The following is a 23,709-nucleotide window of genomic DNA, read 5'->3' on the forward strand; positions in this document are numbered from 1 at the left end:
CGCAGCAAACCCGAAAATCATTTGTTTGGCCGCTTACCCGTGAGCGCGCAACCGCACTAAAGTGTGTGTGTGTGTGTAAACTTTTCACTTTTCTCACCTTAATTTTCTTGCTATGTCGTTCATTTTGGTTTAAAATTGTTGCCAATAAAATTCTCTAAAATGATCTGTGCATATAAAATCAAATGGTCCAGCGTGCCACCCGCAGCACACCCAAAGTTCGGCCGAGATTTACCCGTGAGCTCGTACCCATCGCCCTGCACTCAAATATTTATACCCTTTTCAGTTCTGTTGACTCAATTTTCGTGCTACGTCGTTCATTTTGGTATTAAATTGTTTGCAGTCGAAAGGCGCACATTTTGGAACTATAGGTAGTCCCATAATAACCAGAGAATATATGGAATTTTAACAATTTTAATTTTGGACGCTCATCACCACACGGGTATTTATAATCTTTCCAGTGTTCTGACCTCAATTGTCATGCTATGTCGTTCATTTTTGTGTTAAATTGTTTGCAATCTAAAGGTGCGCATTTTTAAACTAATCACATAATGATCTGGGGGGGGGGGGATGAAATTTTAACATATTTTGATTTTGGACGCAATATGCATCCCTGCCGGACATCCGTAGTTATTTATGGACGCATTATCCGTCTCTGCCCACCTAAAATGTTAAGTTTGTGTACCGAGGTTTCGTTGTAGTAGTAGTCGGGTTCATTTTCGACTTGATCAAGAATTCTGGATTTGAATCCTGGGTGGGATAGGAATGTTGGGCACATTCACCTAATGTTCCTGTTCACCTAGCAGTAAGTAGGTACTCAGGAGTTAGCTTGTTGTGGGGTTGCATCCTGGGGAGGGTCAGTAATTTATCCTTTGTGGGGAGGGGGCCTTGATAGAAGTCTAACATGTATATATACTCTGACTGCCTGTCCCCCCACACAATGAATTATTATTATAAATAGGAGCAGCCTCATATGGACCAATAGGCCTTTTGTAGTTCCTTTATTATTATGTTTAAATGGTTGGTTAACTTGGTTTACTTCATTGCAACCATATAGAGTTGAGAAAACCACATCAACATCATTGGTATACGAATCATTTAATAATGACGGAATTTTATGTAATGACGATTACCGCATTTGTGTAGTAACACTTGTGATGATAACCACATTCACATATTATTAAGGTAACCATGAAACTATAGCAGGATTTTTTCATGTCTCGAGGTACATTATATCGATATTAACATCGTGTGTAAAGCCCAGACAAATCAACATTAACATACAATTGCAATACATTAAGCAACCAGTAAAGTATTTCTATTAGCACATACAGTATGGTATTGACAATAACAATCATTTCTGTATTAATATCTACTATTTTCTTCTCAGCATTAAAGAGGGTGTCTTACAAGCGCTGGTAAGGGAACCAGAAAATAGTGTGCGGAATGCCATTGCACAGTTTGTGGGCGTGATTGCACGCCATGAGTTACAAGCAGGTAACTGGCCGGCACTTTTGCAATTCATTCAACAAATGGTCCAGTCGCAAAATGTGCAGGAGAGACAGGTATGTATAAATAATGCTTTCTGTATTTAATTTTATTATATTGTACTGTACAAAATATTACCAACGAATCATACAATATCAACACACTATATTAGCAAACCTTCTTTCCTTTAAGTCTATTAAAGATTAAGTACATGAAAGATTAAAGGATATGATGTTTAAAATAAAGTGAAAACTTACATTTTGATGGCACACATTATGCTTCCTTGATTCATAAATCGTCCAAGTGGGTTGTACCTAGCATGTTAATGATTGAGCTTCGTGTAAGCCATGCTGCCTGCACCTTCTCAGGGGTTGTGATTGATTTAGGAATACAGTACTGTATACTGATATTTGGTGCTGCAACTTGCAGAGGATATTGAAAATAACCCCGATCATGGAGCAGAACAGGAGAATGTTGCAATCATGGATAAAAGTTACATCTGCTCTGAAAATTCATGAATACATTTTTCAAGAATTTTTTTTATCACAGAGATGGCAATCATTTTCCAAATATTTTGATGATGATCACATAGACTTGAACAATGGTTCTCATCCTTTGGTATGAATACCTTATGTTGAGAACCCCTTACTTTACAACTACGTATATCCCACCATAAACCCCTTACTTTACAACTACGTATATCCCACTATAAACCCCTTACTTTACAACTACGTATATCCCACCATAAATCCCTTACTTTACAACTACGTATATCCCACCATAAACCCCTTACTTTACAACTACGTATATCCCACCATAAACCCCTTACTTTACAACTACGTATATCCCACCATAAACCCCTTACTTTACAACTACGTATATCCCACCATAAACCCCTGCTTTAGAACGACATATCCAACATAAACCCCTTCCCTGCTTTACAACAACATATATCCCAACATAAACCCCCTCCCTGCTTTACAACAACATATATCCCAACATAAACCCCCTCCCTGCTTTACAACAACATATATCCCAACATAAACCCCCTCCCTGCTTTACAACAACATATATCCCAACATAAACCCCCTGCTTTACAGCAACATATATCCCAACTTGAACCCTCTGCTTTACAACAACATATATCCCAACATAAACCCCCTGCTTTACAACAACATATATCCCAACTTGAACCCCCTGCTTTACAGCAACATATATCCCAACTTGAACCCCCTGCTTTACAACAACATATATCCCAACATAAACCCCCTGCTTTACAACAACATATATCCCAACATAAACCCCCTGCTTTACAACAACATATATCCCAACTTGAACCCCCTGCTTTACAGCAACATATATCCCAACTTGAACCCTCTGCTTTACAGCAACATATATCCCTACTTGAACCCCCCTGCTTTACAGCAACATATATCCCAACTTGAACCCCCTGCTTTACAACAACATATATCCCAACTTAAACCCCTCTGCTCTACAGCAACATTTATCCCAACTTGAACCCCCTGCTATACAACAACATATATCCCAACCTTAACCCCCTGCTTTACAACAACATATATCCCAACCTTAACCCCCCTGCTTTACAACAACATATATCCCAACCTTAACCCCCTGCTTTACAACAACATATATCCCAACCTTAACCCCCTGCTTTACAACAATGTAGAGCTCTAACAGTATAATTGACTTTCCGATCCTTTTCGGGGGGAGCCCCATTGGCTCCCCGGAGCTATCCAGGCTGATATGTATTAGATTTCTGGCATCAGTCAATGTGCATGTTCTTTCCTACCAGAGACCATGAGCCAGAGCCTGGCCCCCCCTCAGAGAGGCACGAGGAGCAATGAGCTCTAGAAACTCGTATGTGGTTGGGAGCATTCTGTGTCTGCCTTCGACTGGGTCTGGCACCCAGAAAGGTAGGCGCCCCAAAACAAACCCCTAGTCTGGTGAAAATATTGCTACCGAAAGCCAAACTAGTGGACAGAACCCCCCAAACGAAAATTTGCAAACGAGCATCACATTGCACTGCCGTTGTCTGCGCAACCTACCCCCTCCCCGGGAGGGGAAAGGGTGAGCCCCAGACCCTCGTGCTGGCGATCCAACTGTCAGTTCTTGGCTGATGTGATATTGGCAGGTTATGCGCCTCTGGCTCCTGCTTTGGTTTCAGTTTCTGTGCCTTGGGTGTGGTCTGATACAACAGGTGGTGTGTGAGCCAGGAGTAATATTCTACGGTACTCGGGCTGCATGTACCTAGGGTTTCCTTCGCTAGGTGCCTAGTTAGTACTGTCCTTGGGGCCACCTTCAACAAGTTGCCTTGTGATGTACCTCTGCTGTGTCTTTTACTGCTCGGTAATTGGCCACCCTTGCGGTCGGCTGGATTTTTTGTTGCTGTTGTTTGCCTCTGGGAAAGGGGTAGTTTTCATCACTGGTAGGTATGCGGGATACTGCACAGCTAGTTTTCACCTATTATAGCAACCGGCTCTGTTCCGCTTGGGTACGTTGTCCTCTTGTGGGGTTTTTCTTTTGTTTTTGTTTTCCTGCCTTATGGGGGCATTTGCGTTAGTTGGTTGCCCCCTATCTAATTATTGGGCATATATAACCATATCAGTCTTCTTGGTGGTACCCTCTGCTAGGCCCCAGTGAGTGGGCATGTCCTGGAGGTTCAGCTTTTAGAAGTTTGATCGGTAGTTAGGGCGCCGGTTCACAGTACCCTGCCTGGGCTTCCCTTCGTTTGATACCAAGGCTGAGGGCCCTGGGAAACGCTGAGGGGCCTCTGTGGTTCAATGGATGCAACCCTAGCTTCGTGCAAGGTTGATGGTTGCTCTGTCACCTTGTCTCAGGGTGACAGTAACCGGTTTTGCCTCCGCCATGCTGCCTGTCGGGTCGGTGATTCTTTTGACCTGGAGTTGTGCGATGTTTGTTCTTTGTAGGTGCTCCAGTTCACCCAAGCTACTGAACATAATATGAGGGTGCAGGCAGCAGACACGTTGCATGCTCAGTTTAGGTTGCTGCAACGCGATATGTTTGTTGCTTCCAGACTGCCCCGTGTTGGTTATTGGGACTCGGATTGGCTTGAGTTGGATGTGGAGGAGCTTGGAGCTGCCTCTGGGTCTGGTGCGTTGCCCTCGGCGGTGCGTGCGTCGTCTGCATTGTTGAAGCTGTATGCACACTCCTGCAGGATGTGGTTTTGCAGTATTTTGCTTCTCGGCTCGCGTGTTGGCAGGCGGTGCTTGCTTTTTCCTTGGAATCTGCTTAGGCCCTGGCTCTCAGGTTGTCTTTGCATTTTTGCCCGTTGCTGTTTGCAGAGTGTGCGGTTGTGCAGTATCTGCAGGCAGCTTCGGCTAGTTGCCGTCCTATGTCGGACTTGTTTGTCCTCCAGGTGGTCGTGGGGGGCCTTCCCAGAAGGGTTGTGCCAGGGCTTGGGATTCTTCCTGTCGTGGTAGGCTAGTTGTGCCAGATTCGGTGCAGGTGCAGCCTTCGATACCGTCGTGTTTCTGGTCGGCGCAGGGATCGCCCTATGCGCTGCTTAGGTTCTCGTTTGGTGCGTTGCCCCCTTCCGTGGTTCGTCCTTTTAACAAGGCGATGGGGGAGGCTCGCTCTGTTTGCTCGCGCCTGGTCCCAGAATTTGTTTGGCTATTGTGTTGTTTCATGTGGCGTGCGGTGGCATTGGGTGGCTCCTCCTTCGGGGGCTTCAGGGCTGGCAGGGCAGGCCTCTTCTGTGCTCTGTCGGGTCACCTCGGAGTGGGTTTGCTTGGGCGTGGTCGAAATGACCTTGTGGCTCAGGTGGGGTTCCCACCTGTTTCCAATCGCGAAACAGGACTGTGCGGACCTCCGGTTCATTCTGGACTTGTCCAGTCTGAACCTGTGGGTTTATTTTCCCTCCTTTCGGATGACTACTCTGTCCCAGGTTCATTTTCTGTTCGAGCCGGACGCTTGGATGGTATCCCTGGACCTCAAGGACGCACATTGGCACATCCCTATTTATCTGAAGTTCAGGGATTAGCTAGGTTTTGTTGTGGGGGGCGTCAACGTTACCGCTTTCATTGCTTTCCATTCGACTTGAACCTGGCGCCTTGCATTTTCACACCCAATACTCGGGTCGTGGTGACTCGCCTGCATCTGTTAGGTGATCGGGTTCTGGCCTACATCGACGACTGGCTGGTTTGGGCTCCCAGCCAGTCCGTGTGTGTGCTCACCAGGGATTTGGTTCTTTCCTAGTTCGCCGGGTTCGGGTTCTTGGTGAACCGGTGGAAGTTCCTTCTGGTTCCCTCTCAGGTTCGGTCTTGGTTGGGTCTTGTGTGGGTCTTGTGTGGGATGCTCGGACTGCTTCCTTGTGTCTTGCCCAGGCGACTGTGTTTTGCTTGCGTTCCCGCCTTCATCTGTTTCTGAGGGGCTCCCTGGTCACTCGGCGGTTGCTCGAGGGTTTGTGCGGGAGCCTGAACTTTGCCATGATGGTCTACCTGCCGGGTCTGGTGTGGCTTCGTCTGGTTCCTTCGGGGACATCCCTTCCACCTCTCGCGACCGCTGGGTTTTGCCTCCAGGGGCTTTGTGTCGATTTCTGCATCGCCGACTCTCTCTTTGGGTTTTTTGGGATTCAGGGCCTTCGTGCCTACCTGAGCCCTAGCTTGATGTATTGATGGATGCGTTGTCTCTTGGCTGGGGCTTTGTGACCAGTGCTCACCAGGCTGGCCAGGGACGGTGGGGTCCATCTTTCCATTGCGCTCACAGTGCGGTGTGGGAGCCTGCGGCTGTGTGGATGTCTCTCCAGAGGATTTGGGTCGCTCGTGAATGGAGGATCTGGCTCCATTTGGACTGCTTCCTGATGGTTCATTGCCTGAACCGAAGGGGGTTCGATGCGCTCCTTGGCTCTTTGGGGCTGGTCGCTTCAGGTAACTCGTCTGCTGAGTTTTCGGGATTTGGCTCTTCTGGCGGTTCACGTTCGGGGGAGGGGGGTGTCCAATATCCTGGCGGACGGCCTGTCCCAGTTCATTCCCCTGTCCATAGATTAGACGGTCAACGCCAACTTGTTCAGTTGGCTCTTCCGGACGTTTGGGCTTCCAGAAGTGGATCTCTTCGCATCAGCATAGTTGAGGCATCTCCAGGTATACGTGGCACCATTCCCCGACTGTGAGGCTGTCGGGGTTGACCCCTTCAGACAGGACTGGCCGAGGTGGGGTTACCTGTACTTATTTCCCTCGATTCAGCTGTTGCTCCAGGTCCTGGCCCGCTTGGAGACTTACCAGGGGAAAGTTGCCCTTCTGGCCCTTTGGTGGCTGGCCCGTCCTTGATTTCTGGCACTGCTTGCTTGGTGTCCAAACCCGAGGGTCTTCCCATGGCTTCGCTTCTTTCAGCAGATCGGTCCAACCCAGTAAGAGGCTGGTTTGTTCTCCTCGAGTCTTCACGTCTGGAGTTTCTGACTCGAGTCTATCATCACTTGTATGGGGAGCAGGTGGCTTCGTTGTTGGTCTCCCACCTGCATGCTTCATCTTGGCGGCAGTATGAAGTTTCCTGGCGGTCCTTTCGTTTTTTCCTATCACTGCATAGATGTACTTCGGTCTCTAGTAGGGGTGTCTTGTCCTTCCATTCATGGTTGTTCCAGGACCGTCATCTTATGCAGAATACTGTTGTCTTGTATTATGCAGAGCTGGCAGAGCCATTCCAGCTTGCATTTGGTATTGATGTTACTTCTTCCGCGTTCAGCAAGCTGTCGTTCACAGGGTTAAGTCTAGTAACCCTGCGATTTATCCTCGTGCCCCACGACGTTCATAAGTTTGATGCTTTGGTTGCCGTTTTTGGCAACATGTCTTGGGTTGACATTTGGGTACAGGGCTTTTGAAGGTCGAACAGGGTTCCTGGTTGCTTGCTACCTTGTCCATGTCTCTGAACCTGGTAGGGCCTGTGTTGCAGCCAGTTGTCTTGACTTCACTCTTCAACGCGAAGACTGACCGCTTCCCTGGTAAGTCCTTGTGTTTGGGTAGTTAGCTCCAGGGAATCTATTGGGCTTTCCTCAGAAAACCAGCATTGAATGTAATGAAATGCCATTTTCTGGGCGAGTCCCGGAGGCTCCCAGACATCCCTCCCTCCCTCCAGTCAGCGGTGTTTTTTGCATGTTTTTGACATCTAGCCTAAGAACTGACAGTTGGATCACCAGTGCGAGAGTCTGGGGGGAGGGGGGGCTTGTGCAGACGACAGCGCGACTGTGTGATGTCATGCTCGTTTGCTAATTTTAGTTTGGGGGAGTTCTATCCACTCATTCGACTTTCGGTAGCAATACTGTATTTTCACCAGAATTGGGGTTTGTTTTGGGGCACCTACCTTTTTGGGTGCCAGACCTGGTTGATGGCAGACATAGAATGATCCCAACCACATAGGGATATCTATAGGCCATTGCTTCTCGTGCCTCTCTGAGGGGGGCCAGGTTCTGGCTCGTGGTTCCCGGTTTCCAAGAACTCAATGCACATTGACTGATGCCAGAAAGCTAATATATCCATATCAGCCTGGATAACTCCGGGGAGCCTCTGAGACTCTCCCAGAAAATGGCGTTTCATTACTTTCAACGCTGTTTTTTTTTCTACTGTAGAGCGATCATTTGCAAATATTTCAATATAAAAAAATTGGTTTTGTAAACAATATTAATGTAAAATATAAATGCTTGATAATGCTCTGTAAACCCACTCAGTATGTTAAGACATTTTTGACACAAGATTTGTTTGTTATATATTTGTAGAAATGGTTGATATTTCCTTTTTATTTCTCGATTAAACCCTTAATATTTATTATCACTGGGTATTGTACGGTTTTTATTTAGTAAACTCACAATGTTATCGATATTATAAGTGAGTGTTCATTTCAGCTTGGAGTGTACGTAGTTAGTGTGGTGAGTGGGGTGGCAGGTGAGCAACTGATGCCTCATCTGCGGCACCTCCTCCACTTCTTCTCGGCCACCCTCGACGACACAGCATCCCCGACAGCCTTTCACACCATTCAAGCCCTCACCAACTTTGCACCTCTTGTTGACCAAGATAATATAGTAAGGCTGATAAACAAATTGTTGAACGTTCTTCAAAAACTTGGCTGGATGAAAAGTTTAGCTAATTTGATATGCTTGGCTTTTGTAATAGAATTGTAGCTTATTCCATTAAACTGTAATAGTTCATGTATTTCCTGCAAGCTATATTACTCCTAATTCAAATAATATATTATTTCACTACAGTAATGGCTAAGGAAAAAACAGGCTATAGCGTTAGCTTTGTCAACAATTTACAAATTTACTTTTCCATGTTCACCAAATTTTCATTATGTAAATAAATGAACCTTGATTTCTTAAGTCTGTAAATTATTACTTTTCAGACTGAATTCCAATCTCTTTTGCCTAAAGTTCTGGAGGCAATAAAGGCACTCCTGACTCGTGATGAGGACCAGGCAGCAGAAGCCATGGAATTATTTGATGTTCTGGCAGAGTGTGAGGTAAGACAAAACACCGTTGATATGGTGTTGGAAGAGGATTCTTCGTATATGTGTGTGTAATTACCTAAGTGTAGTTACAGGATGAGAACTACGCTCGTGGTGTCCCGTCTTCCCAGCACTCTTTGTCATATAACGCTTTAAAACTACCGACGGTTTTGGCCTCCACCACCACCTCACCTAACTTGTTCCAACCATCTACCACTCTGTTTGCGAAAGTGAACTTTCTTATATTTCTTCGGCATCTTTGTTTAGTTAGTTTAAATCTATGACCTCTTATTCTTGAAGTTCCAGGTCTCGGGAACTCTTCCCTATCAATTTTATCGATTCCTGTTATTATTTTGTACGTAGTGATCATATCACCTCTTTTTCTTGTGTCTTCTAGTTTTGGCATATTTAATGCCTCTAACCTCTCCTCGTGGCTCTTGCCCTTCAGTTCTGGGAGCCACTTGGTAGCATGTGTTTGCACCTTTTCCAGTTTGTTGATGTTGTTCTTAACCCTTAAGTCGCTAAGGGCTTTTTGGCCTGCAACACCGCCAGGCGCAAAAAAAAAAAAAAAAAAAAAAAAAATCCCAAAATTTTTGTCTTCTTATAAACATGTTTATTTGTGTTTCCTGATAATTTTGTAACTAGCGTCAAATATTGTTATTTGCTTAGCTAAATGAACTAGAGGGTTCAGTTCCTGAACCGATTATGTGCCTCTGTAATCCTTTACACCACCGCCCACGAGATGGGTATGGGGTGCATAATAAAGAAAGAAATTGAATCCTGAGCACAGGAAAAATATATATAAAAAATTATACTTACCAATGACATAAATGAGCCGAGAACTTGGCCGATGACGTCACAGATTTTCGTCGCTCGAGTGAGAGTGTCAGGCGCGGCTTTGAAGAAGCCCGAGTTGCTGCGAATTTATTTTTGCGGCATTATTTACAGTATCTATGCGTATTTTACAACCATTTTTTTTTTTACTGATGTGGTGCAGTATGTGGTCACTTAATGTTTTATTATAATACAACTGTTATAAACTTAATATACAGTACTGTCACATTTTAGTGTCATTTATGTGCACAAAAAGGTTTTATTTTTCAGGAAATATACAAATTTTTATGAATTGTTTTCACTATATACACTCAATATTTCCACTTTATTGCACCAGTATTAGACATTTAGAAGTCCTTGAGACTGTGATAACGGTCAAAACATTTGACAGTACAAAGTGTGATGCATCAAATGAACAAATCCACCAGGGCCGTGATGAGGATTCGAACCTACATCCGAGAGGATCCCAGACGCACCTTAATCGACTGTGCTTTCTGTGTGATTTATTGTGATTTGTGTCATGAAGTAAGAGTGAAGAGGTATAACAGCTTATTGACAGAGCCCGGGTGCACAGGGAATTGTGTAAAACCTTGATTTGTGTCTCGGAGAGCAGGATCCATGTGAGGGCAGATGAACTCCCGGTTGCAATTATTTTGAGTGTCGTGGCACAGTGGATTAAGACACGTCTGGGATCCTCTCGGATGTAGGTTAGAACCCTCATCATGGCCCTTGTTGATTTGTTCAGTAATTCCTCTTTGTCAATTTGGTCGATTCCTGTTAATATTTTGTAAGTGGTGATATATCGCCTTATTTTGTTTGATCTTCTAGTTTTGGCATGTTTAATGCTTCTAGTGTCTCTACGTAACTTTTGTTTTTCAGTACCGAAAGCCGTTTTGTAGCATGCCGTTGCACTTTTTCCAGTTTATTGATGTGTTTCTTGAAATTTGGGCACCGTACAACTGCTGTATATTAGTTTTGGTCACATAAAAATCATGAACAGTTTCTTAAGTATTTCACCATCCATACAGTGTAATTAAAAACAAGTCTGAATCTGGAAAGCGACGCATGCGCTCCTCGCACAATGTTGTGTGTGTGTTCCTCTGGCGACAGTTTACTATCCAAAACCACCCCTAAGTCTTTTTCTTTATTAGAGTTCTGTAATTCCTGTCTACATAAGTTGTAAGTTGTTTGTCTCCTATTTTCTCTGATTCCACATTCCATAACATGGCATTTATGTACATTGAATTCCATTTGCCACTTGATGTTCGATGCACCTGTTTTATCTAGATCAGCTTGAAGGGTATTACAATCATTGGCATCTCCTATCTTCCCCAGTATCTTAGCATCATCTGCAAACATATTCATATAATTCTGTATTAAATCATTTATGTAGATAATGAACATTACTGGTGAAAGAACTGAACCCTGTGGTACTCTGCTAGTAATACTAACAAGATACATTGTGTCTGATTACTGCTCTCATCTGTCTGTCAGAAAATTCTTCATCCATGTCAGAAGTCTTCCTGTCACCCCTCCAGCATGTTCCAGTTTCCAGAACAGCCTGTTGTGTGGGGGACTATCAAATCCTTTTTTAGGTCCAGATACACAGTCAACCCAACCACCTTTTTCCTGTAGTATCTCTGTGGCTCTATCATAAAAACTAAGTAGATTTTAATACACAGAATCTTCCTGTTTGAAAACTATGTCTTGTGTTATTATTTTGTTGTCCTAGGTGTTCAACCCATTTGGCTTTAACTATTTTTTTTTTTAGTGTTTTGACTACCACACTTGCCTATAATAGTGATACAAGTCTATAATTTAGAGGTTACTCTCGACTACCAGTTTTATAGATTGGTCCTATGTTTGCCTTTTACCATATATCTGCTAAGATTCCTGTGCACAAGGGTATCTGGAATATTAATGTGGAATGCTCAGCTCTGGTGCACGTTTATGCAGCACCCAAGATGAAAGTCCATAAATTAGATAAATTAGATATTAATTTCTCTTGAGAAGTCGAGCTTAATTCATAGGTTATGAACAAATCCACAAGGGCCGTGACGAGGATTCGAACCTGCGTCCGAAAGCATCCCAGACGCTACCTTAATCGACTGAGTTACGACAGAGACAAATTTATTAATTTCTAATATTAATTTCTCTCTCATTGTTTGTAGGTGGCCCTACTAGTTCCACACCTGCGTCCTGTCATCCAGATGTGCTTGGATGTTAGTGGGAACGCTTCTCTAGGAGAAACGGTTCGTGTAAAAGCAATCACCTTCCTTGGGTATATAACCAGACTTAAGAAGAAGGTAAGACCACATTTAAATGTGTATTTTATATGGATAATACTGTTTATCGATTTTGTCTTTAATTTCCATTTATTGGATAAATGGCTTCTCTCAGTTTTCAAAGGAATGTTACAAAATAAAGTATGTAATTTAGTGAATTTAAGAGTCATCCTCCTCATTTGTCCCAACTAGATGTCATCTTGAAATAGCAGTGTTTTGTAGTCAACTTACAGAAGTTTTATGAATTTTTAAATATTACTATTAATAATTTTAACACTTTTCTACATGAATTGGCTCTTCATCTGTCAATAATATTTTTTTCAGTACATACTGAAGAACAAACTTGTGGTACCCTTAGTGTCGGTGATGTTTGGTGTAGCTTGCAGCGAGACCGAAGACGAGTCTTGCCTCGGGTTTTTGGGCGGGGACGAAGGAGAGGGAGGAAGCCCCATGCATGCTGCGGCCCAGACACTAGATGCCTGTGCTCTGCACCTGCCTCCGGACAAGCTCTTGCCTTGTCTAATGGGACATGTGGAGCCTGCATTGAAGAGTGGCAACCCCCATCAGGTAATCTATCAGTGATGAATACTCACAAGCCATAGACTGGTGCATATGATGAGTTGTGGAAAGGTCTCCTTTAGACCCACTAACTTTGATCATAAAGCCCTCAGTGTGTCTTGCCTAATTGTTTATTGTAGTTTGTAAGAAAATTTTGCTATCAATAATCACTTAGATTGCAGATTTTTTTTTTTTACGAGTAAATGCTCTACCTATTTCTGAGATAACCATAGTGAGAGTATAGGAAATGAAGGTAACAGTGCACAAGAAGCGGTGGGGAACACGTCTAGGTAGAATCAGTTTGTTTAGTTTGAGTTACATGCATCTTCCTTGAGTTAATTTTGGGGCTTAGCGTCCCTGCAGCCCCGTCCTCAACCAGGCCTCCTGTTTGTTACACACCCCCAGGTAACAGCCCATAGCAGCTATCTTAACTACCAGGTACCTAGGGGCATCAGGGTGAAAGAAACTGCCCATTTGTTTCCGCCTCTGCCGGGAATCGAACCCTGAACCTTAGGACTACGAATCCCGAGCGCTGTTCACTCGGCCGTCAGGCCCCGCTTGTAGCATACTGTTTATATTTCAGATGAAGGGAAGGGATTGTTTTGATTATATTTCAAAACATAATCACATGAAGTGATGGTGGGTGCTGCTGGGAAGTCTTTTATGACAAGTTTATCATTTAATTTCACATTGCAGGTAAAGGGTGCATACCTAGCTCTGGCCATGGTGGCCGAGGGTTGTGCAGACACGCTACGCAACAAGCACCTCCATCCTCTCCTGCAGTGCATATGTCATGGCATCACTAATGAAAACCAGGTATGAGCACTTTTTTGGTATAACTAATGTTTGACATTGTTTCATCAAATGTGAAGTTGTATTATGGGATTTTGTGCTATATTAAGAATTTCTGATTATTCTGAATAAAGGGGGATTAGGTGGAAATGTAGATGTTTATCTCTCAGAATGTTTGGTAATATGTTTATTGTTTGTGATGTGTTTATATGTATGTATTAACACGATGTACTGAACGGGGTGAGAATAGCTTGAGCTACCTCATCCCTTTGTGTGCATTTTACCTCAATAAACTTATTTCAATTTCAAGGGGGATTACTTTCTTGAATCACCATAGTGTGATCGATTCATTTCTTGTTATAATTTGTTTCTATTTAATTTAATCCATAGTTCCTGAAATTCTAAAGGTTTTTATTTTTTTGTGCCCCAAAACTATATTCATATCATTACATTTGCATTTTCTCTTTTGTTCTGTATTTTGATAAGAAAATGATATAGGAGTGGTGTTAATTTTTAGCAAAAAACTTGAATTATTAATTTACTATTTATTAATGTACCATTTGGATTAATTTTGGTTGGATAATCTGGAGAGCCAGAAGATTGAAGGTCCACTCTAATGTATTTGCCAAGAATAGTGTTTCATAAACTCTCACAACCTCTTGCTGTGTGTCTGCTAACGCTTCCTGTTTTACCTTTGGATGTTTCACTGATTGCTTTATCCCTTGTTTTTAATTATTTACATCCACAGAGAGGTATTATAGCCATATATGCATCATACATGTAAATCCCAGGCAATAATTGTTTAAATCATCGTATGATGACTGCATTACTCGAGGGGTTGTCAATAGACGATAATTACCCCCTAAGGGTTAACATGTTGAACGTAGAGATAGTTGAGCCGTTGCTTCCAGCCAGGGTTCTGTGGTCTTTCGCTCCTCAGATAGGTGTATTTTGCTAACATATTTTGGTTTGGGAGGATGCCTAACTGATAAGGTGCAAAGCATGGCTCTGCCACTGAATCTTCATTTGTGACTTTTGGGGCTGTGGGACGCCTAACATGGGTCTCTGGGTGCCCGTCAACAACTCTTGGTCTTTGGTTCTTTTTGCAGAGGGTATTTTACTTAGCATGGAGGATCTTGCCTATCCTTTGTCACTGTTATTTTGATTCCTTGGTTACTCTTTCCCGGGTGTGTTTCCGAATCTCGTTAGTCTTCGGTTGCATAATACTTCATGTTTCGGTATTTTGCCTTGTGCCTTTTTCAACCCTGTTGGACCAGTTTTGGTTCTTCCCGAGGGATCTAGCCCTTAGATGGATCCAGCCTCTACTGAGTTTGTGTTAGCTTTGGCCTTTTGGTTGCACTACAAGAGTCCCGATTTTTCTTGGCTTGCAGACTTTGCTTCGTTTCACCTCTGGCCTGTTTGCGTCCCCTGAGCCTGCCTTGTATCTGGACCGGGTTCTTTCTTTTCTCGTTACAGTGGCCTCTTCAGTTTGAAATTGTTTTTAGAGGGTGTATTTTTGCTTTCTTTGGTCTCGAGTTGTTGGGTTGGTGAGCTTCATGCTCTTCTCGAGTGCCGGGGGTTTTGTTCCTTTGACATGGTAGGAATTTTGTTAGGTTGCTGCCGACTCCTCGTCTGATGAAGAACGAGTTGGCTGGCTTCCGGAGGGGGTGCTTTGGTGGTGGATGCTTGATTGGCTCGGCCAGGGGTGCATCATGTGCTTTATTTGGTGGCGGCTTTACACCGCTACCTTCTTGCCACCGGTTCTGCTTCAGTGGATTCATTGTGGGGTTGATCTGATTTCCCTGGTTTTCTGTTCCATATCGTGTTTCTTAGGTCATCTGCAGTGTGTTTTAAATCTAGCCTGCGTGTAGTTTACCCTCATACCCATGATGTCTGTAAGTATGTCACTCTCATGGCTGTGTTTGCTAACAATGTTTTGGGCTAATATTCAGGTGCGGGGTTTTGAAAGTCAGTCAATCAGTCTTGGCAGCCAGGTGTGTTGTGGAGGTCTCTGGTCCTCTGCGGCCTTGTGTTGTCTTGGGTCGTATGTTGCGGTTTCATCTTTGGATAGATACCAGTCGTGCTACCTGCTCCCTGGTAAGTGCACTTTATTGTCCTTCTCTATGGGCAGTTAGTCAGGAAGCTGCTGGGGCTCCCCTGCCCTCCCTCCCCGCAACAAACCAGTGTTGAATGTTATGAAACGCTAGTTTCTGGGTGAGCCTTGGAGGCTCCTGACACCCTCCCTCCCTGAGGGTGTCTGTGTTTCATCATCATCATAGAACTGAATGTGGGGCAGGCCGGCTGACCCATTACGCCTCCTCCCTCCCCACAAACGAAGTGGGAGGGCGCTGACAGGCACTAGTTTCATGAAATTTTTGTGATTTGTTGTTATTGTTGGGAAGAGTTCTTGGTTTTACCCCATGCAGGAATCTGTTTTGGTTCGCCTCTGGGTGCCTTCCCTGGTTGGTGGCAAGTATCATTAACTTTAAATAAACTTTAAATATAAAGTGTTCATAGGCCATCGCTTCCTGCACCTCTTGAAGGTAGGCCAGGTACTGGCTTGTGGTCCCCAGTAGGCCAATAGAACTCTGCATCTGCTTGCACCTAGTAGTATGGTACTGAGCAGTGTATGATAGCTTCAGGGAGCCTCTGAGGCTCACCCAAAACTGGTGTTTCATTACAGTCAAAGCTGGGATTTCTTTTTTTTTTTTTGGCCGAGAAGATTCAACCAAATGTCCAATTATGACTACATAGTCGATCGCTATTTGAACTGAACCCCGATCAGACTGGAAGATGTTATGTATATATTGCTGAAGTACATTAAATAATGCATTGACATAACAAATTTGTGAAATTTTTTTTTTTTTATAATTCCAAAGTTGTTTAAATTGTAAATACTATATATAGTTCTTTATTGCAGTTGGTGAGAAATAGTGCCCTCTTTGCTTTGGGTCAGTTTGCTGAACACCTGCAGCCGGACATCAGCAAATACCACGCAGAACTACTTCCTGTTCTCTTTGACTACCTCACTCAGGTTTGCCAATTAGTTTTTTGGAAAGGTTTAAATACTTTATTTCATACTACTTTAATAATAAAATACTTTTATTTCAACATCCCAAAAAATTTTTAAATATGCTTAGGAAAGGTGAGTGTCAATTTGGATCAGTATGTAGGTTTTTCCATCCTGACATGTGCTAAACCTCACTGGAGGACAGAAAATGCTATGACCTCAGCTGCCCACACTTTCACGTGAAAGGCACGGAACGCTACATAAAGAGTGGCAAGCAGGATAATGAATTTGGAGGAAACTCTATAAATTTTTTATACCAGACCGGCAGAGAATTCAAAAGGAGCAGCATGGAGAGTGTATGGAACTGGATGCCAGATCCACTTGCATTCCAGAATTACAGATACAATTACCCACCTAAAAGGAACTACAACTACGACAGGCAACTGCCCTACAACAATCAGTACTGGTCAGAACAAACTCATTATGTCCACGCATAATGGGCTTGCCGAAAAAGTCTCCCATTCAAACTATCACTAATAGAGTAACCTCATTCATCTTTGCCAACATACAAGGACTGAAAACAAGAACAAACAACAAAGTACAGTTCATAAATGGCCTCACGGAGTCAAATGCAGTATTTGGAGCTTTCACAGAAACCCATGCAGGGGAATTGTTGGACAGTGAGATCTGGATTCCAGGATGTAACCTATACAGGTGTGATAGGAAAATTAGGTCACATGGAGGAGTGGGTCTGTATATTAGGGAAGACCTTGTATGCTCGGAGCTCCTAAACGTTACAAATGAGGTGGTAGAGGTACTGGGATTAAAAATAGAGAAAATAAATTTAGTGATTATTCTAATATACAAACTGCCAGATGCAACGGCTGAGGAATTCACAGAACAGATAAGCAAAATAGAGAAAATAGCCTTGATAATTTGGAGAACCCGATACCTGATATTATCTTCCTAGGTGACTTCAACTTGCCTAGTCTCAGGTGGAAAATAGCAAACAGTAATATTATACCAGGAAATCTATCAGGACCTAACCAACCACAAATTAGAGAACTACTTAGATTCTGTGACAAATTTTCACTCAATCAGCAGATATCGGAGCCAACGAGAAATGAAAATATTCTAGATCTGGTCTTTACGAACAATGAAGACATTATCAGAGACATTACGATATCAGATACCACATACTCAGATCACAAGCTCATTGAAGTGCAAACGATCATCAATACTCAGAATAGACCTAAAACGTTGATAAAGCGAGAGGGGCTATTCAGTAAATTCAATTTTAATAATAAAAGGATAGACTGGGAGATAATAAACAGGGAACTTACAAACATTCCATGGGGAACTGTTCTAAGTAATACAAGTCCTACAGAAGGAATAGAAAAACTGACTTCAGAAGCGTATCAAGTCTGAAACATGTTCCTTTGAGGAAAGCCAGAAAGAGATCTAACGTAGAAAGAGAACGCAGACGACACTATAAATGCAGGAAAAAAATAACGGAACTGCTTGTGCAGACACGAATTTCCCGTCAAAGAAGGAATAATTTAAATAGGGAGGTTGAAGAAATCGAGCGGAAATTGAAACACTCATATGAAACTGAAGAAAGGCAGTTAGAACAGAAAGCAATTCAGGAAATAAAGAAAAATCCAAAATATTTCTTCTCATATGCGAAATCAAAAGCAAAAACCACTGCCAGTATTGGACCTATTCGTACAAGTGAAGGCTCATACACGGAGGATGACAAAGAAATTAGTGAAATCCTAAAAAAGCAGTATGAGGACATGTTTAGCACTCCAATAAACAACATGAAGGTGGAAGATCCAGACAATTTCTTTATGCGGGATATTCAAACCCCTGTAAATATAACTGATATAAACACGAGCGCACTAAATTTTGAAAGAGAAATTGAAAACATGCCCATGCACTCGGCCCCAGGTCCAGACTCGTGGAATTCAATATTTATAAAGAAATGCAAAGTGCCGGTAGCACAGGCACTCAGTATAGTGTGGAGGAAGAGCTTGGACACGGGGGAGATACCAGATGCACTTAAAGTAGCAGACATAGCCCCTCTACACAAGGGAGGGAGCAAAGCATTGGCAAAGAATTATAGACCAGTTGCACTAACATCGCATATCATAAAAGTATTTGAGAGAGTGATTAGGAGTCAGGTCACCAATTTCATGGAGACCAATGACCTTCACAATCCAGGCCAACATGGATTTCGAGCGGGAAGATCGTGCCTCTCACAGCTACTTGAGCACTACGACAAAGTCACTGAGGCATTAGAAGAAAAACAGAATGCTGATGTGATATACACGGACTTCGCAAAGGCTTTTGATAAATGTGACCATGGCGTGATAGCACACAAAATGAAGTCAATGGGAATAACCGGTAAAGTAGGACGCTGGATACTCAGTTTTCTGTCAAACAGGACTCGGCGAGTAACGGTCAACCATATAAAATCTAGTCCAAGTGCAGTTAAAAGCTCTGTACCTCAGGGTACAGTCCTTGCACCGCTGCTTTTCCTTATTCTCATATCAGATATAGACAAAAATACAAGTCACAGCTTCGTATCATCCTTTGCAGATGACACAAAAATCAGTATGAAAATTACCTCGGCTGAAGACATTGAAAAACTTCAAGCTGATATTAATAAAGTTTTCAACTGGGCATCAGAAAATAACATGATGTTTAACAGTGATAAATTCCAGGTACTCAGGTACGGTAAAAATAAGGACCTTAAACATAATACAGAGTACAAAACACAATCAAATATACCCATAGTAGGAAAACAGCATGTAAAGGATTTGGGAATAATAATGTCTGACGACCTAACGTTTAAGGAGCATAACCAAGCAAATATTGCGACAGCCAGAAAAATGATAGGATGGATTACGAGAACTTTCAAATCCAGAGATCCCATCACAATGGTTGTACTCTTCAAGTCACTTGTGTTGTTCCATCTTGAGTACTGCTCAGTACTTACTTCCCCCTTCAGAGCAGGAGAGATTGCTGAAATAGAGGGAATACAGAGAACATATACGGCACGCATAGACGCAATAAAGCACCTAAGTTGTTGGGATCGTCTCAAAGCCCTCCAAATGTACTCATTAGAAAGAAGACGAGAGAGGTATAAAATAATATACACCTGGAAGATACTGGAGGGCCAAGTATCAAATCTACACAGTAAAATAACAACGTACTGGAGTGAACGACATGGAAGAAAATGTAGAATAGAACCAGTGAAGAGCAGAGGTGCCATAGGCACAATCAGAGAACACTGTATAAACATCAGAGGTCCGCGGTTGTTCAACGTCCTCCCAGCAAGCATAAGAAATATTGCCGGAACAACCGTGGACATTTTCAAGAGGAAACTAGATTTATTCCTCCAAGGAGTGCCGGACCAACCGGGCTGTGGTGGGTATGTGGGCCTGCGGGCCGCTCCAAGCAACAGCCTGGTGGACTAAACTCTCACAAGTCAAGCCTGGCCTCGGGCCGGGCTTGGGGAGTAGAAGAACTCCCAGAACCCCATCAACCAGGTATCAACCAGGTATTGTGAAATGAGTCTATGCTATACTTGTAAATTGAAAAAAAACACTTCAATTTATGGATGAAATACTAAAAAAAAAAATCAGAACGATTGTAAAAGTGAAAGTAGAATATACAGTAGTTATGGTGCCGAAAGGGTGTTTGAAGTTCACTTTTATGAGTTGTGGATTGATGAAATAATTTACTTTAGAGGGTACTTAGGGGGAAAAATAATGCTTCAAGTGTAATGAACACTAAAGAATTCCTGGTCCATCCAACATGGCATTGAGAATGCTCGTTCAACTTTGAGCCCTTCCGACTTACATTTTGCATCAGATACGTAACAGAGGTGCTTTGCTAATTGTCAAGGAATTCATGTAACTGCTTTCTGCAACCTGCCCAGGGTGTCGGGGCATAACGTAAAGTGTGCACCTTGACTCGTCTCGCTTCACACTGTGCCTCATTTGAAACCCATACAAATTGTAGAAATGAACAGAAGGGGGCTGTCTAGTGTTTTGCTCAGAGGATTTTCACCCACCCTAAAAACCTTATTCAAACTGTCACTCAGTTGCTCCCTTAGCAAGAGTACCCTAGTAGGCCACAACTACCCTAAAATGGAGGAGGGCAAATGTTACATGTGCTGCAGAGCAGTATGAGATGGAGCTTCAGGGGAGGGAGGTAATGTCTTGGGAGGCCCAAAATAGATACTCTGCTCCTACCAGAAGAGGTAGGAAGCAGAGTTTTCAAAGAAAGCCACTAAAATTCAACTCAAAGGTGGCCTAGTCAGGAAAGTATTGAGGTCACCCACGTTATTTCACTTCCAAAGCTAGAGCCCTGAAGTCAGCATAGATTGTGAAGTTAAATTATGCCATATACAGTACTGTGTTCATTTTCTGCATTATAGGTTTTTTGTGGTAGTTTTGCCAAAGACCTTTCAGATTTATAGATTACAAATACTTTATACAATAGATTGTAAATTTTGTTTGTATATTTTTTAATGAAGACTAAACCACACGCCAGAAGGTGAGATGATGATGACAATGTTTTGGTCCATCCTGGACCATTATCAAGTCGACTGCGATGGGAGCGATGGAGGCACGGGCATTAAAGTTAAGCAAGAGAGAGTGGTGAGGAGGAGGAAATTCCTAGAGGAAGGTAAGAGCAAGGCAAAAGGTACGGATGAGATGGGTGCTTGCTCTTACCTTCCTCTAGGAATTTCCTCCTCCCCACCTCTCTTTCTTTACTTTGATGCCCGTGCCTCCCTCGCTCCCATCACAATCGACTTGATGATGGTCCAGGACGGACCGAAACATCGTCGTCTCCTCATCTTCCGGTATGTGGTTTAGTCTTCTTATCTGCAGCCACGTTATTGTGACTCATTGTCTGCATATTTTTTAGTATTTTGAGATGAGCTGACATTAGGTACTAGGGATACCTTTCTCGAGCATTCAGATGCAAGTTAACCTTATCTAGTCTATATGGTGAAGTAAACTTGTGTCCAATAAGTCTTGCCAAAGATTTATTTTCTGCACCAGTAATTTCCCATTAAAATATGGTAACACTAACGGTGTTCGTATTATTTGCAGACGTGTGTGGTTGTAGGTAGTGGAGGCAGCGACCCCCCTGGAGTAGATCGTATGTTCTATGCCCTGGAAGTGTTTTGTGAGAACTTGGAGTCTGAGCTCCTGCCCCACCTGCCAGCCCTCATGGAGAGACTCTTTGCTGTGCTGGCTGCTCGCACATCTGTCCACATGAAGGAGCTAGCCATTAGTGCCATTGGTGCCACTGGTATGTTTCATTTCCTGGAATTTTGTTGCATTGGTTACCTGATTATGTGGTTGATAACCAAGATTTATGGGTTGAATTAGTGTGTAATTTACTACAGCAAATTTGAGAGTGGAACATTTAGCATCAATCATGAGCATGTCGCTGAAAGAAATATTCTTGTCATTTTTCACTATTGCCAATCACAACATACCTGGAGAGGGTGTCGGGAGTTCTACTCCCCGAGCTTGAATAGTGATAACTTGGTCCAACTAATCTCTTGTGTTATCCCACAGCTAATGCAGCCAAGGAACACATGTCACCTTACTTCCAGCAGATTGTGGAAATGTTGAAGGGCTATCTCACTGTAGACCAGTCTGAAGAAACTATGACCCTTCAAGTTCAATCCATTGGTAAGTTGACAGTTTTACATATTCGAGGTATTATTTTATATGTAAATACGTTAGGCACTTTTTAGTTTATGAAGAAAGTGGACTGTATTTTTTGGAATACAGACAAAACAAAATAGACAAAATCATGTGACAAAAGAAACACAGGCTACATGGTGGGGTCATCCTTTACTTCAAAGATACTGTACTCATCTGCACTGAGCTGTTAAACACCACAAATGATATGGTGGAAGTGATGATAATCAAAATGGAACCTGAACATGATTGTTATTGTCCATGTATATAAGTCATCAATGGCAAATTCTCAGCAGTTTAATCATCTCCGTGCTGCGTGGCTTTTGTGACATTCTGGTGGTGCACCAAAATTGAAGTGCTACCAAAAAATTTTTTTACATTTCTTTGAAAATTGTTAAAATCCCTTCCCTGAACATGTTAAAAAAAAAACAAAAAAAAACTGGCTGTGGTGACATGGAGAAGTTGCGATGTGACATCATCAGGACGTATTTGTCCATGCCGGAAGCTCCTGGAGGTGGTTGTGTTCGCCTGTGCGGGAAGTTCCCGAAGGCAGTTGTGTTTGCCTGTGCAGGAAGCTCCCGGAGGCAGTAGTGTTTGCCCGTGCAGTACGCGATCGAACGTGGCTGGTTCGATCTTCTCCTCCACTCTTCGCGTCTGGTCATTTTGAAGCGGGTTTATCACCACTTGTATGGTGATCGGGTGGCTTCTTTGATGGTGTCCCATCTGCGAGTTTCGTCTCGACGACTGTATGAAGTTTTCTGGAGGTCCTTTCAGCACATTTTGTCTCTTTGTAGGTTGCCTTCGATTTCTGATTGGGTTGTTTTGTCTGTTCTTTCTTGGTTGCTTCAGGACTATCATCTTATGCCAAATACTGTCACCTTGTATCGTGCGGCACTGGTGGAGCCGCTTCAGCTTGCATTTGGGGTTGGATGTCACATCTGCTCCTTTACGCAAGCTTTCTCAGGCGTTGTTTCACCTCCGGCCTGCTCATGCACTGCCTGAACCGCCCTGGTCATTGGACCGGGTGCTCTCTCTCCTCGGTTTGTGGTGGCCCCCTCGGTTCTGGATTTTTTTTCAAAGGCTCTCTTTCTTGTTGGCAAGAAAACTTACACTGGGGGTCGGGTCGGGGAGCTTCGTGCTCTCCTCTGGCGCAGGGGTTTCTGCTCTTTTGATCCTGGTGGTTGTTTTGTTCATTTGCAGCAGTCTCCCTCTTTTCTGGCGAAGAATGAGGCTGCTGCTTTCCGAAGGGAGTCCTTGGGTTGGTTCAGCCAGGAGGAGTATCATGTTTTGTGTCCGGTTGCGGCTCTTCAACGTTATTTGTGCGCCATGGCTTCCTTGGCAAGGGACACGCTTTGGTGGACCCGGTTTCCCTTCTGTGTTCCAGGGCGCGGGTCTCCCAGGTCGTCTGCAGGATTATTCGGTCCAGCCAGCCTGTGGTCTGTCCCCATGCTCATGACGTTCGTAGGTTCGCGGCTTTGGCTGCTGTTTTTGGTAATATGTCCTGGGCAACCCGTTCTCGCAAATTTAATAAGTCAATATTGTC

General features: G+C 43.3%; 1 protein-coding gene across 1 annotated transcript in view; it reads left to right on the plus strand.

The window, feature by feature from the left end:
* Positions 1–23,709, plus strand: part of LOC123767963 (importin-4) — a 75,244-nt gene that overhangs the window by 16,835 nt on the left and 34,700 nt on the right. Inside the window, exons 3-11 of the mRNA XM_045758173.2 lie at positions 1,388–1,562; positions 8,357–8,533; positions 8,854–8,970; positions 11,961–12,095; positions 12,399–12,641; positions 13,329–13,448; positions 16,345–16,458; positions 21,564–21,765; positions 22,038–22,154. Coding sequence (XP_045614129.1) covers positions 1,388–1,562; positions 8,357–8,533; positions 8,854–8,970; positions 11,961–12,095; positions 12,399–12,641; positions 13,329–13,448; positions 16,345–16,458; positions 21,564–21,765; positions 22,038–22,154 — 1,400 coding nt within the window. The remainder of the gene's footprint in view (positions 1–1,387; positions 1,563–8,356; positions 8,534–8,853; positions 8,971–11,960; positions 12,096–12,398; positions 12,642–13,328; positions 13,449–16,344; positions 16,459–21,563; positions 21,766–22,037; positions 22,155–23,709) is intronic.

This window comes from Procambarus clarkii, chromosome 58 (genome assembly GCF_040958095.1).
Source record: "Procambarus clarkii isolate CNS0578487 chromosome 58, FALCON_Pclarkii_2.0, whole genome shotgun sequence".
NCBI classification, from domain to species: Eukaryota; Metazoa; Arthropoda; class Malacostraca; order Decapoda; family Cambaridae; genus Procambarus; species Procambarus clarkii.